General features: G+C 31.6%; 2 protein-coding genes across 2 annotated transcripts in view; both read right to left on the bottom strand.

Moving 5' to 3' along the window:
- Nucleotides 1-6,418, bottom strand: part of LOC149908909 (protein numb-like) — a 37,190-nt gene extending 30,772 nt beyond the window's left edge. The window contains exon 1 of the mRNA XM_090120490.1: nucleotides 6,156-6,418. The gene's annotated coding sequence lies outside the window, so the exon portion shown is untranslated. The remainder of the gene's footprint in view (nucleotides 1-6,155) is intronic.
- Nucleotides 6,419-7,898: 1,480 nt separating this feature from the next.
- On the bottom strand, nucleotides 7,899-12,198 carry RnrL (Ribonucleoside diphosphate reductase large subunit). Its single transcript, XM_090120488.1, has 5 exons — nucleotides 11,887-12,198; nucleotides 11,546-11,634; nucleotides 11,056-11,233; nucleotides 10,081-10,280; nucleotides 7,899-9,843 (listed from the first exon to the last, which is right to left on the bottom strand). Exons 1-5 carry the CDS (start codon nucleotides 11,924-11,926, stop codon nucleotides 7,960-7,962), a joined length of 2,391 nt encoding a protein of 796 aa, XP_089976614.1. The 5' UTR covers nucleotides 11,927-12,198; the 3' UTR covers nucleotides 7,899-7,959.
- Nucleotides 12,199-12,841: the final 643 nt, after the last annotated feature.

Raw genomic sequence — 12,841 nt, 5'->3', positions numbered from 1 at the left:
TAATCCATACTAATATTATAAATGCGAAAGTAACTCTGTCTGTCTGTCTGTTACTCAATCACGCCTTAACTACTGAACCAATTTGCATGAAATTTGGTATAGAGATATTTTGATACCCGAGAAAGGACATAGGATAGATTTTATCCCGGAAATCCTACGGGAACGGGTTTTTCTCTCTCTCTCGGGCGAAGCCGCGGGCGGAAAGCTAGTAAATAATAAAGTCTACGTTATAATAAGAATAAGGATTTTTCTTTTCATGTTTGTTGCGATTTATCTCATCGCTTATAAAAATTATTTTACCATTAGAAAGCTACATCATTATCAGTCACAAATGCTATTTTCTTTGTCCCTGGTAAAACCAGACGAAGACGGAGCCATCGACTAGTATCTAAGCCTTCTGTTAGCTAACTACGTAGTTGAAGATCTTCCATACGAAAACGAACGAACATACGGAACACATACATACGAAATCTTTAAACTCTTTTTTATGATTTCATATAGGCCAATAGATAAGTGCCAAATTCAGTAGCTCAAGTGCAATTTCATATCGTACAATTAGGTCTCTTACTTGAGTTCTAGATTTACAACGTTGGCTCTTGTTGGAATTGGAACAATGATGCAAAATATGTTAATAAAATTCTAAGAATTAATATCATTTCAATGCCAAGTTAAATTTGCAATTTAAATCTCAATCAAACTTCATAGTTCATACTTAAACATAATATGATAACAACTATTTATCTTTAGTCAACAAATGATAAAACCAATGTTGTAAATACGTTAGCGTGCCGTCACTGTAATATTATTATCAAAGAAAGTCTGACGAAATATTAATAGATTTCATATAGATTCTGCACTATAAAACATTTTCTTATTAAAATTTTTAATTTTTAATAGAAATAAAAAAATTGGTGCTTGACGCAACGCGATCTTTCGAGAGTAGAACACACCCACAAGCTTCGCGTTGTGGGTGGCGTGCAATAATGCCCATTGATATATTTTATTAATGGGTAGTTTCATTTATCTACTTGAGATAATTATTTAATTACTTTGCAGAAAGATCGTAGTATTAGGGATCGTTATTATTTACGCATTTTATTATTTTTATTTTTATTTTGAATTTCCAACAAAGAATACATAGTTTGAAAACTTAATTCTAAAATTGCTTACGACAAAAATCATTTATGTATCTTTACTTACAGGAAATTACAACGATCATATTACAAATATTATTTGAACGGATGACAATATTATTTTAAGACATTATAGTGTAATAAGAAAAAGAAAAGATTGTATCTCTTATTATAATAAATTTCTCATAAGTACATGAACTTTTATAAATGTATATATAGTGAAAAAAATGACTAAATGACTAGTGTACGTCTTGCTGAAAATACATTTAAAAAAATTTGAAAGGTCGTATTTACTAATATGTATTCTAAACTAATACTAGGTTAGAACCTAGGTAGGTACTGATATAAGTTTATAATGTTTTAATTAACATATACTATTAAAATGATTGATAACAATACGTTTGAACACCGCAAGTGAATTGTGAAATATATCGATTTCACGTGACTTTGCTGCGATAACGTTGTATTCATGGGTAAGTCTAACCATTGGGGAATGTTTCCCTAAGTTTGTACGAAATGGAGGAGTTCTGAGTATAGCGCAGGGATAACGAGGGATCCTAGCGGGGACATTGATACATATTCTACTTAATAGTTCAGGAGAAACAATGCTGTGATTGAGTATTTTAAATAAGAAGACAACATCCAACACTGTACGACGAGATTTTAAACTCATTATCCTGAAATAATTGAGCCTGTCCAGGTAACTTGTGCAAGATTTAGCAATTCCAGCTTTGAATGCCAAACGCCGAACCAGTAATTTTTGCAGACGCTCGATACGATTTATATGCGTTTGATAGGTTGGGTTCCAGACTGTACAACAATACTCGAGACGACTACGAACAAAGCTGTTGTATAGCAAAAGTGTTGTATTGGGATCTTTGAAGTCTTTGGAGCACCGTAGAATGAAGCCAAGCGATCGATATGCTGCAGCCAATATGTTGTCGTAATGAGATGTAAAGCGTAATTGTGAATCAAGGTAAACTCCAAGATCTCGAACTACCTTAATTTCTTGCAACAACGATCCGTGAATATTGTATGAAGACTCTATGATCTTGTGTTTGCGCGTAAATTTTATATGGTAGCATTTGTCACAATTCAGAAGCATCATGTTACAAGAACACCATTCATTTAATTTTTGCAGATCTGATTGGAGCAAATTTGCATCCGTCTCTGAACGAATTACGCGGATTAACTTGAGATCATCTGCAAAAAGGTATGGAATGGAGTGTTTGAATATATCCGGCAGATCGTTTATAAAAACATTAAAGAATAAAGGCCCTAAATTCGAGCCCTGTGGAATACCTGAGGTTGCGATATAACTTTCTGATTGACTACCATTGAGAACAACAGACGACGGCCTGGTATCCAAATATGATTTGCACCAATTCAAGACGGTGGCAGACACTCCGAACAACTCCAATTTCTGTATTAGAATTGAATGGTTTACCTTGTCAAAGGCCTTTGAGAAATCGGTATAAATTACGCATAAGGAGATATTAAACCAAAGGCAATCTCACGTGTATGTTAAAAAGAAAAATTATTTTGATCAGAAGTTAGTGGTTTTTACAATTATATCATAAAATCAGCTTTATCTTTACCTGAATTATCTTTCTTTTATCCCGTGTCCCAGCAGTGGGTGTGGGAACAGAAATCAGAATGGGCAGATGATGATGAATAACAAAACAACAATCAGTTCCTAATTACTTTTGTGTGAAAGAGCAATATGATTCCAAGCAAACTTTCTGTTTTGAAGTAAAATTGATTGAACTACATATATTTTATATTTGAATCAACTTAAAAAAAAGGAGAGGTTCTCAATTCAACTGTGTTTTTTTTTATTTTGTTGCCACATTATTATAGAGTAGGTATGAATCCCTAATATTTCAGTTAGGTATTCCTTCGATAATTTTAACTTGTAAGAAAAATACAAAAAAAAGGAATACACAAGCCAAATTTCAACTATCTTGTCATAATATGAAATATTATTTGGATGAGTTTAGGAGATAAAAAATATATAAATATCAGAATTGTAGTTGCATTGCTCAAATTGCACAAATGATCTGTTTTTTTTTGCCAACCAGACCCAGACTTCATTGTTGTTTTGCCAAAATTTTAGCAAGACTCAATAATAATAAAGCTGTCAAGTTAGCATCCATAATTCATTATAATTTATTTCACTTAAAAAAATAACAATGAAAAGAGTTTTGCGAAAATATCTTATCCATAAAAATAAAGGCAATGGTACAAAAACAATTAAGATTCAACCTTCATGGCTGTGATGTTGAAGGTGCTTGTCAAGTTTACATTTAATTTTACAAGTATGATCAATATTGCAATACGAAAATAGATAGACTATACTTCCTATCCTATGCTACTAATATTATAAATGAGAAAGTGTGAAGATAAATGTTTGTGTATGTATGTATGTTTGTTACTCTTTCACGCAAATACTACTGAACCAATTACAATGAAATTTAGCACACATATAGAGGGTAACTGGGATTAACACATAGGATAAGTTTTATCCCAGAATCCTACGGGAACAGGAACTATGCAAGTTTATCTTTGAAAATGCACCTGAGGCCACAGGTGGAACCCTAGTATTTTTTATATTGTCTACGGAGTTCTGCAAGCTTAGTTTTACTTTTTATAATTTTATAGTAAAAAAATGATGCACTAATGAAAATTTATGATAATTGTAAGTAAACATATTATTCATATGTGTATTTGTATATGTAGTTATTATACTTATATGAAATTTAAACAATATAAAAACCATTGGACAAGCTAGAATCATTGTACTTGTGTAACCGGATAATAAGTAGACTATGTGCTAATCAAGACTATGAAATATATACAGTGGTGGTCGTTTAATTAGAAACACGTAACACGATGAAGTAGTCATCAAATTCATTTAACATTTATGTATTAACGTATTAGAGATTAAGCATTATTTCATATGTAATAGATCACCCGTTTATCTAGTTTTACAAGACATTGCTTAATTTTAATCAAAAGTTAGGTTACATTAATAAAATTAAACAACTTTAAGTGAAGTCTGATTTCCGAGTATTTTCAGTCTGGACAACAAATTAGAAACAGCATGGTTCAAGTGCTCCAAAGTCAAAACCTGTTGAAATGCCACCAATATTTTTTTCTTCTACACATATTTGCACCATTTTTTAAACATTCTATCTAAAAGTTTCTGAAAATTAATTTGCTTTGCAGTAAAAATGGGTAAAAGTAAGATTTGTGACCCATCAACAAGAAAAATAATTTTAAGCTTACATTTTGACAAAAACTAGAGTTACAGGAAAATTGAAAATCATTTAGAGTGTTCGATAAAAATATATTCAATGCTATAGTTTATTTAAAAGAGCATGGTACTTCCGATCAAGTGCCTAGAAAAGCTCGACCATGAAAAACCACTGCACGCGAGGATAGGCAAATGATTCTTTTGGCAAAGATGGATCCATTTAAAAGTTCAAATTCTATTATTAAATTAGGTTTTTTCCGAAGATGAACCTCGCAATGTGTCGATGAGATCGATTCGCAGGCAGTAAGTCGAGGCAAAATTTATTGGGAGAGACGCCAGAAAAGTACAGCTTCTTACTAGGCAGTACAGGGAACAACGATTTTCATTTACTAAGAAATATTACTAGTGGACAGTCCGCCAGTGAAAATGTTTTATTTTGGGATGAAACTAAAATTAATTTAATCAATTCTGATGGCAAAGGATACGCGCGTCGTTCAGTTAACCAGGCTTTAGATAATAAATAAACAGTTCAGCATGGCGGAGGAAACATTATAGTATGGGCATGTATGGGGTTGTTTTAGACTGTTATAATCTTTATAGACAACAACGGCTTTACAACGTCGTGGCTTATATTGTATGAGATTTTAAGACGTTTGCAAAAACATATTTTCTAATAGAATTGGAACCATTAAATGGATCCATCTTTGCGAAAAGAATTATTTGCCTATGTTCGCAAGCAGTGGTTTTTCATGGTCGAGCTTTTTTAGGGACTTAATCAGAAGTACCATGCTCTTTTAAATAAACGGTATCATTGAATATCTTTTTATCGAACACTCTAAATGATTTGCAATTTTCCTGTAACTCCAGTTTTTGTCAAAATGTAAATTTAAAATTATTTTTCTTGTTGATGGGTCACAAATCTTACTTTTACCCATTTGTACTGCAAAGCAAATTAATTTTCAGAAACTTTTAGATGGAATGTTTAAAAAACGGTGCAAATATTTGTAGAAGAAAAAAATATTGGCGGCATTTCAACAGGTTTTGACTTTGGAACACTCGAACCGTGCTGTTTCTAATTTGTTGTCCAGACTGAAAATACTCGGAAATCAGACTTCACTTAAAGTTGTTTAATTTTATTAATGTAACCTAACTTTTGATTAAAATTAAGCAATGTCTTGTAAAACTAGATAAACGGGTGATCTATTACATATGAAATAATGCTTAATCTCTAAAAATTTAATACACAAAAGTAAATAAATTTGATGACTACTTCATCCTGTTACGTGTTTCTAATTAAACGTCCACCACTGTATATATATTTTTATGAGAAGTATTACTGAAGATGTGATTGACAATTATTATACTTAAGTTTATTGTAATTAAAATCAGAAACTGCTACCATGCTACTAATTTGACCTTTTGAGGCCATTTTTTTGTCCAATGTAGGCACGGGCGAAGGCGGGCCAAGTATTAATATAGATAAAATAATATTAATACTATTTTATAAAGTAAATTTATAGGTACTACTATCAAAAAAATGTAAATTTTAATTTATTTTTTAATCTTAGAAAATTTAAATTAAGCATGCATCACAAATATTAAAGCAAAATAATCTGTGTCGATATCCAAAAATAAACTTATGTTGTAGTACCCTAGCTATTCAAATTTTAGCTCATAGGTACCGAACCTATGTATTAACATTGACTCAAAATTTCGTAAATTAAAAAACAGACTTATGCTAAAATTAAAATTGAAACTGTACTTACCAGTCATAAATTACCAATAGCCGATTTATATCCATGGATTATCCTGTCTGATGATAAAGAATTCGAATAAACTAATTATTTTACCTAAACTGCGATTGGCCTAAACAAATTTCACACACAGCTTTATGATTTTGCCAAAATAAATGTCGTAAAAAAATAAATCGAACATGTTATTTTCATAAATAATTTAATATCCTTTCAATATTTTTTACAAAAAGGGATAGATAAAAATAATCAAAGGAAAAATAATAATCGGTTTTGTGTCAAATTTTAAATGTCAAATGTCGATGTCGACAGCTGAATCGACACCTTACTACAGATTAGAAAAAGACGATTTGATCCAGTCCTATGTTTTCTAAAAATCACAGATATATAAACATTACTTGGATGTCTGTGCTAAAAATTAACTACAATCTAGACAGGTTCAGAGAAATCTTATTAAACCAAACAAACTGCTGTTTTTATCCTTATATGTATAGAATATAATCTTAGTAGATAAATTGTAATTATAACCCATGTATATAATGCCTTATTCCAAACGTACAATAGTCGTCTCGCCACCGTCTCGCACTCTTTTTTCAACCAACTTCAAAAAAAGGAGGAAGTAATGAAGTCTTTTTTTTACGTCATACGTATCGACTAGGTGTGTATGTCTATCAAAAGACTAATTATTTATTCTAATAACTAGACTGTGCACCATGGCGCAAGATCCGGTCCGAGAGCGATTTTCGATCCAATTTGTCTCTTTCTAACTAGGTGACCATGACAACATGATAAGTAGCGTATACTTATTTTAATGGCTATTATAAAAGTAAACTTAAACTAGTGTCCTCACATATAAAAACATGTAAAAGTGTAAACACTGTAAGTTATAATTTTCATTCATAGGTGAATCATCAATTATTTTTATCGTAGTCTTCTCTTAGTTGCTCGAGAATTTCGCTTTCGAGATGGTGCAAAGTCAAACAAAATTCATGGTCACCCTAACTACCATTTCTACAAGTTGATAAGTACGTGTATTTCTTATAAACATCAATGATTGGTTATCATTGATGTTTATAAGATATGTCAAAACGTTAGACAAGGATCATTTCCTTAGGGGACACCTCTCGCTTCCTTAGCTTCCGCTAATAAGCAACCTTACGAGTATTGTAATAGATCATATTTTATCAAATCAAATATTTTTGGTGCACAGTCTTATTAATAGTACATATATAACTTCTTTGGGGTGAACCAAGCCGACTTTATTATAATATTTCGAAAGCTCATATAATTAACAGTTCATATGGGTATCCATAATGATTAAGATTTTAGCACGTTAATGACGTTCCTACAAAACACCACTTATATATTCTTACCTATCGGTAATTTTATTAATAACGTCCTTTTACGGTTTGTATATTTTCATTAAATTATTTATCAAAAATAAAAATATCATGGGCAGGATATCGAAGTTAAGAATCGTTAAAATTCAAAGCGGAACATATACAGGGTGTCCCACTATTGGTATATTAAGCGCGAAGGCACTTGTAGTTTTGCCTTTTTATCCTCATATTTCGAATTTCAAATTTATATTTAAATTCCTTAGAAAAATAAAAAAAAAATTCTTTGTCATTATTTAAGTACAAAGTTTACAAACTTTGCGTATTTTTATTTTTTTTAAGATCATTCAATAATGGCTTATATTATGTTAAAACTTCATGCAAAGTTCTAGAGTGGTCATCTTTTTATCAAAATAATGTGGAATTTTCATTTCAATTTATTTATCATAATTAAAATTCGATACAAACATATAGTCTTATAATTAGGAACCGCAGCTAAGACATTGATCTTTGTTTAACAAAGAACAAGCAATCATAGACATATCAGCTTCTTCTTTTTCTGCTTTTCCATTAGTAACTTTAACTTTTGATTTATCAACCGTAAACTGAATGGCGTTGGCAGCTGGTTTCGTGCGTAAATAGTACATTCCAGTTTTGAGACCCATTTTCCAGGCATAAAAATGAATTGATGTTAACTTCCCATAATTGGGATCTGCAACATGAATATTGAAAGATTGACTTTGGTCAATGAATGCACCTCTATCTGCCGCCATTTGTATCGTCGTCTTAACAGATATTTCCCATACAGTCTTATACAAATCTCTTATTTCTTTGGGTATTATTTCTATGTTTTGGATTGATCCATTGTTATGTATTATTAAATTTTTCATATCTTCATCCCATAAGTCAGCTTGTGTCAAATCTCTAAGCAGGTGGTGATTTACCACTTGAAATTCGCCAGATAACACTCTCCTCTGATAGATATTTGATGTGAATGGTTCAAATGACTCATTATTACCAAGTATTTGTGCAGTTGAAGCTGTTGGCATTGGTGCTAATAACAATGAGTTACGAATTCCATGTTTAGCAATCTTTTCTTTAAGAACAGTCCAGTCCCAAAGGTCTGTTGGTGTTTTGTCCCACATATCATATTGTAGTATTCCTTGACTGACTGGACTTCCTTCATATGTACTGTATACACCCTCCTTTTCAGCAAGCTCGCAACTTGCTTCTAAGGCACCATAATATATAGTTTCAAATATTTGCTGATTTAATTTAAGGGCTTTCTCACTTTCATATGGAATACGCATTAGAACAAAGGCATCTGCTAAACCTTGGACTCCAATTCCTATAGGCCTATGTCTAAGATTTGAGTTCTTAGCTTCTGGGATTGGATAAAAATTAACATCAATAATTTTGTTTAGATTTCGAGTTATTGTCTTAGTAACTTCTTTTAACTTTTCGAAATTATATGTTTTATCTTCATTTACAAACATATTAAGTGCTATTGATGCCAAATTACATACTGCAACTTCATCTGCAGATGTGTATTCTACTATTTCAGTGCAGAGATTGCTGCATTTTATTGTTCCAAGGTTCTTTTGATTACTTTTTCTGTTACAGGCATCTTTATATAGCATGTATGGTGTTCCAGTTTCTACTTGGGCTTCTATTATAGCTTTCCACAACATTTGTGCTCTGACTTGCTTCACAAATCTTTTTTCTTCTTCATATTTTTCATACAACTTTTCAAATTCTTCTCCCCAACAGTCAGCTAGACCAGGGCTATCATGGGGGCACATGATACTCCACATTTCATTTTTCTCAACCCTTTTCATAAACAAATCTGGTATCCAGAGAGCATAGAACAACTCTCTGGCGCGAACTTCTTCCTTGCCTGTATTTTTCTTAAGGTCCAAAAATTCAAAAATATCTGCATGCCATGGTTCCAAGTAAATGGCAAATGCACCAGGTCTTTTATTGCCACCCTGATCCACATACCTAGCTGTGTTGTTGTATACTCGTAACATTGGAACAAGTCCATTAGAGACCCCATTTGTTCCAGCAATGTAAGTTCCTTTAGCTCTTATACAATGTACATGTAATCCAATACCACCAGCTGATTTAGAAATCAAAGCAGTCTGCTTCAGAGTGTCATATATTCCTTCAATACTATCATCTTTCATTGCAATTAAAAAACAAGAGGAGAGTTGGGGTCTAGGTGTGGCAGCAGAGAAAAGTGTTGGACTTGCATGGGTAAAGTATTTTTCAGACATCAAATTATATGTGTCAATGGCAGCATCAATATCCTCACCATGTATACCTATTGCAACTCTCATAAGCATATGCTGGGGTCGTTCAGCAACCTGAAAATATAAAGATATAAAATATAAATGAATAATTACTAACAGAGAAAAATAAGAGGTTTGCAACAAAGGGTACTTAATTTTTTTTTTAATAATTATGATGATTTATAGTTTGCTCCAAAATCATAAAACAACCTCATAATAACACTTTAAATAATTGTATAAAATGGTACCTGGTACCAATAGGCATGTTATTTTTTTTAAATAATTAATACATAAATAATAGTATCTCATTACCTTATTGTTTATTTTCAACAAATATGACCTTTCCAAAGTTTTAAAACCAAAGTAGTTATACTTGAAATCTCTATCGTACACTATTGCTGAATCCAGTCTTTCTTTGTTATTAATGACAATATTGTAATGGAATTCAGAAATCATTGGAGACTTTTTCTTGGTGTATGGATTGATAAAGTGGTATAAATCGGAAACAACATCTGAAATAAAATAAAATGATAAGTTGCAAATCGTTTACACAATTATTTGATGATGACTTAAAACCCTTTAGGTATTACATGAAGCAATAAGTACAAAATAGACTTATGATAATAGAGTTATTTTTTTTACACAAAAGCACAAGAAGAATAGAATTCTTCTACACATAAGTATATTATGCAACAAAGAAGAAATTCACTGCAAAACCAATGTCACTATGGTTATTCCAGAGAATATTTTAATGTAGCTCTTAAATTATTTTTATAGCTTGTAGTCACAATGGCAACACGGAATAGACCTACAAGATGGACTGAGATCTTTGTCTGTGTGCACTAAAGCAGTGAGTCTGGGCAGATGGATGACTAGCTAATTACTACATACCTTACCACTTATACTACACTTACACTTATACTAATATTTTACTAGATCTATTTAAAACATTGGGATATTCAAGAGGTGATTAGATAAATAGATGTAAGCAATAAAATATCAGCTACAAGTACATCATAATTACATTCCACTGTTCCATCTACATTTCGAATATATTGTATAGGATAATATATTATGATATTACATATGTAATTTGTAAAATTGTAAATCTGACATGATTAAAAAGAGCAACTATGGAGTTTCTTGCCGATTCTTCTCCGTAGATACTGCTTTCCGAATCGGTGGTAAATGTTAAAAATATGTACTTAATGACATTTCAAAAGTGCTTCTAGAAGAAGTCTAATTGAATAAATAAATGTTTGAGTTTGAATTGTAATAATTGTATACCTGAGAAATGTTTTTTTGTTTCTTTGTGTAAATTTGATATTGCAAGTCTAGCTGCAAGGACAGCATAATCTGGATGGTCAGTTGTCATTGTTGCAGCAGTTTCGGCAGCCAGATTATCAAGTTCTACTGTTGTTACTCCTGAATATATTCCACTTATAACTTTTAAGGTAATGCTTACCTGAAATAAACAAAAAAAACACTAATAATAACTAGAAATCTAAAGTACAACCCCTACTTCATCACATACAATCCATTTGTATAAAAAAATTCAAATAAGTATTATTTGAAAGAAAAAAAAATAAAGGCTATATATAAATTACAATATATTTACTCATTGTAATAGCTTTTCCTGTATAATTGTAATTTAAAAATTAAGACGTAATATTACAGTACAGACAACTAACAAATTAAGGCTAAAAATGGGCAAAATATTTTTCCAATTTCTATGCTTCATACTTATATTTTTTTATAATTACAAATCTGTACTCACAGGATCTACAAAATCCATGTTCAGACCATAACAAAGTTTTTTAATTCTTGATGTTATTTTATCAATGTGTACTTCTTCCATCCTGCCACCTGCAAGAAATAGGTATGTTTGGTTGTAAAATAGAAAAACAAATTGCGACTACTTATCTACGGATGGAAAAACAAATCCATAACTTTTCTTGTTAAGTTTAAACAGTTGATTAATGCATGGCGAGGTCAGACAAAACCGTAAGAGTAAAGGAGAAGGACTAAGATTCTAAATCAGGCATATTCCCATATCAGATTTTTTGTACCTAAATTGCATACCTATTATTAGATAAATTAAATAATACTAGTACTCACCTCGTTTGAGCACATATAACTTATTCGTCTTTCCAACCATTATGAGCCTGAAGTAAAACCTTCAATAAAAGTTAAAGAAGAATGTATCAATATAAAAAAATGTTCGTTCTGCGTAATTTAGGTATTATAAATAAACATTGACAGTTAATATTATATGTAATTGCACAAATTTTAGAACTATTCAGCTGTGCACCGGCCTGGAAAGTGGAATAGTGGATAAGTCAGGATAAGTGGAATCACTGGTGAAGTGGTGACTGGAATAATACGTTGAAGTTTGACATTATTCTCGGCGGGAAAAGTTGGTTTGGTTTACAAAGCACACTAAAAAGGTCACAGACATTTATTACCACAGATAACTATATACTAGTTAGAGATTTTTATTATCACATCATAATACCATATATTTTATTATGGTACTAAAATAGCTGCCGTATAAATCGTATTTTTAATGCCTTTATATACTAAAATGTATGTTTTCTTAATAAAAAGGTTTAACGTAAATTAATGGACTTTTTTAACATTTAACGCCCTTTATGACTGAAAATTAAGCTGAAAATACACAAACTAGTCCTTTTTTGCCTTTTTTTGCTTTTGGTTTATTGGCTTTTCAAAAAATTGAGTTGGCAACACTGAACATTATCGTCCGAAAGCTCACGGGCGTACGTGTCGGCTCCGATATATCCAATATGTCCAATATCCACCTCGGACCGGACAATGTGAAAGACATTAGACAGGTAGATGTAGTAGATCTGTGGGTACATCATACATTTTACTTACCCCCGATATCCGATCGGCGTCCGATACCGATATCGGACCGGGTAAATGTGAAAAGTGAAAACGCTCTGGCTCATTCTCATAGTGTCACGTCCTTTTTGTCTCTGACTAGTATTTAACTTTAATCTGTGGGTCCATGTAGAATACTATATTACTTGCTCTGTGGTTTCTTGTAGAAAAT

The sequence above is a fragment of the Colias eurytheme genome, chromosome 4 (assembly GCF_061535395.1).
Source record: "Colias eurytheme isolate Ceu_HAF_F1 chromosome 4, ilColEury1 Martin Lab GWU primary, whole genome shotgun sequence".
Classification (NCBI taxonomy): Eukaryota; Metazoa; Arthropoda; class Insecta; order Lepidoptera; family Pieridae; genus Colias; species Colias eurytheme.
Note: the sequence above shows the minus strand (reverse complement) of the source record. Positions and strands in the feature narration are given on the sequence as shown.

Coding starts and splice junctions, on each gene's coding strand:
- RnrL (XM_090120488.1), bottom strand. CDS start 11,926: ATGGTTGGAAAGACGAATAAGTTATATGTGCTCAAACGAG. Junction 11,234..11,545: donor ACATGGATTTTGTAGATCCT/GTGAGTACAGAT, acceptor TGTTTATTTCAG/GTAAGCATTACCTTAAAAGT. Junction 10,281..11,055: donor AACAAAAAAACATTTCTCAG/GTATACAATTAT, acceptor ATTTTATTTCAG/ATGTTGTTTCCGATTTATAC.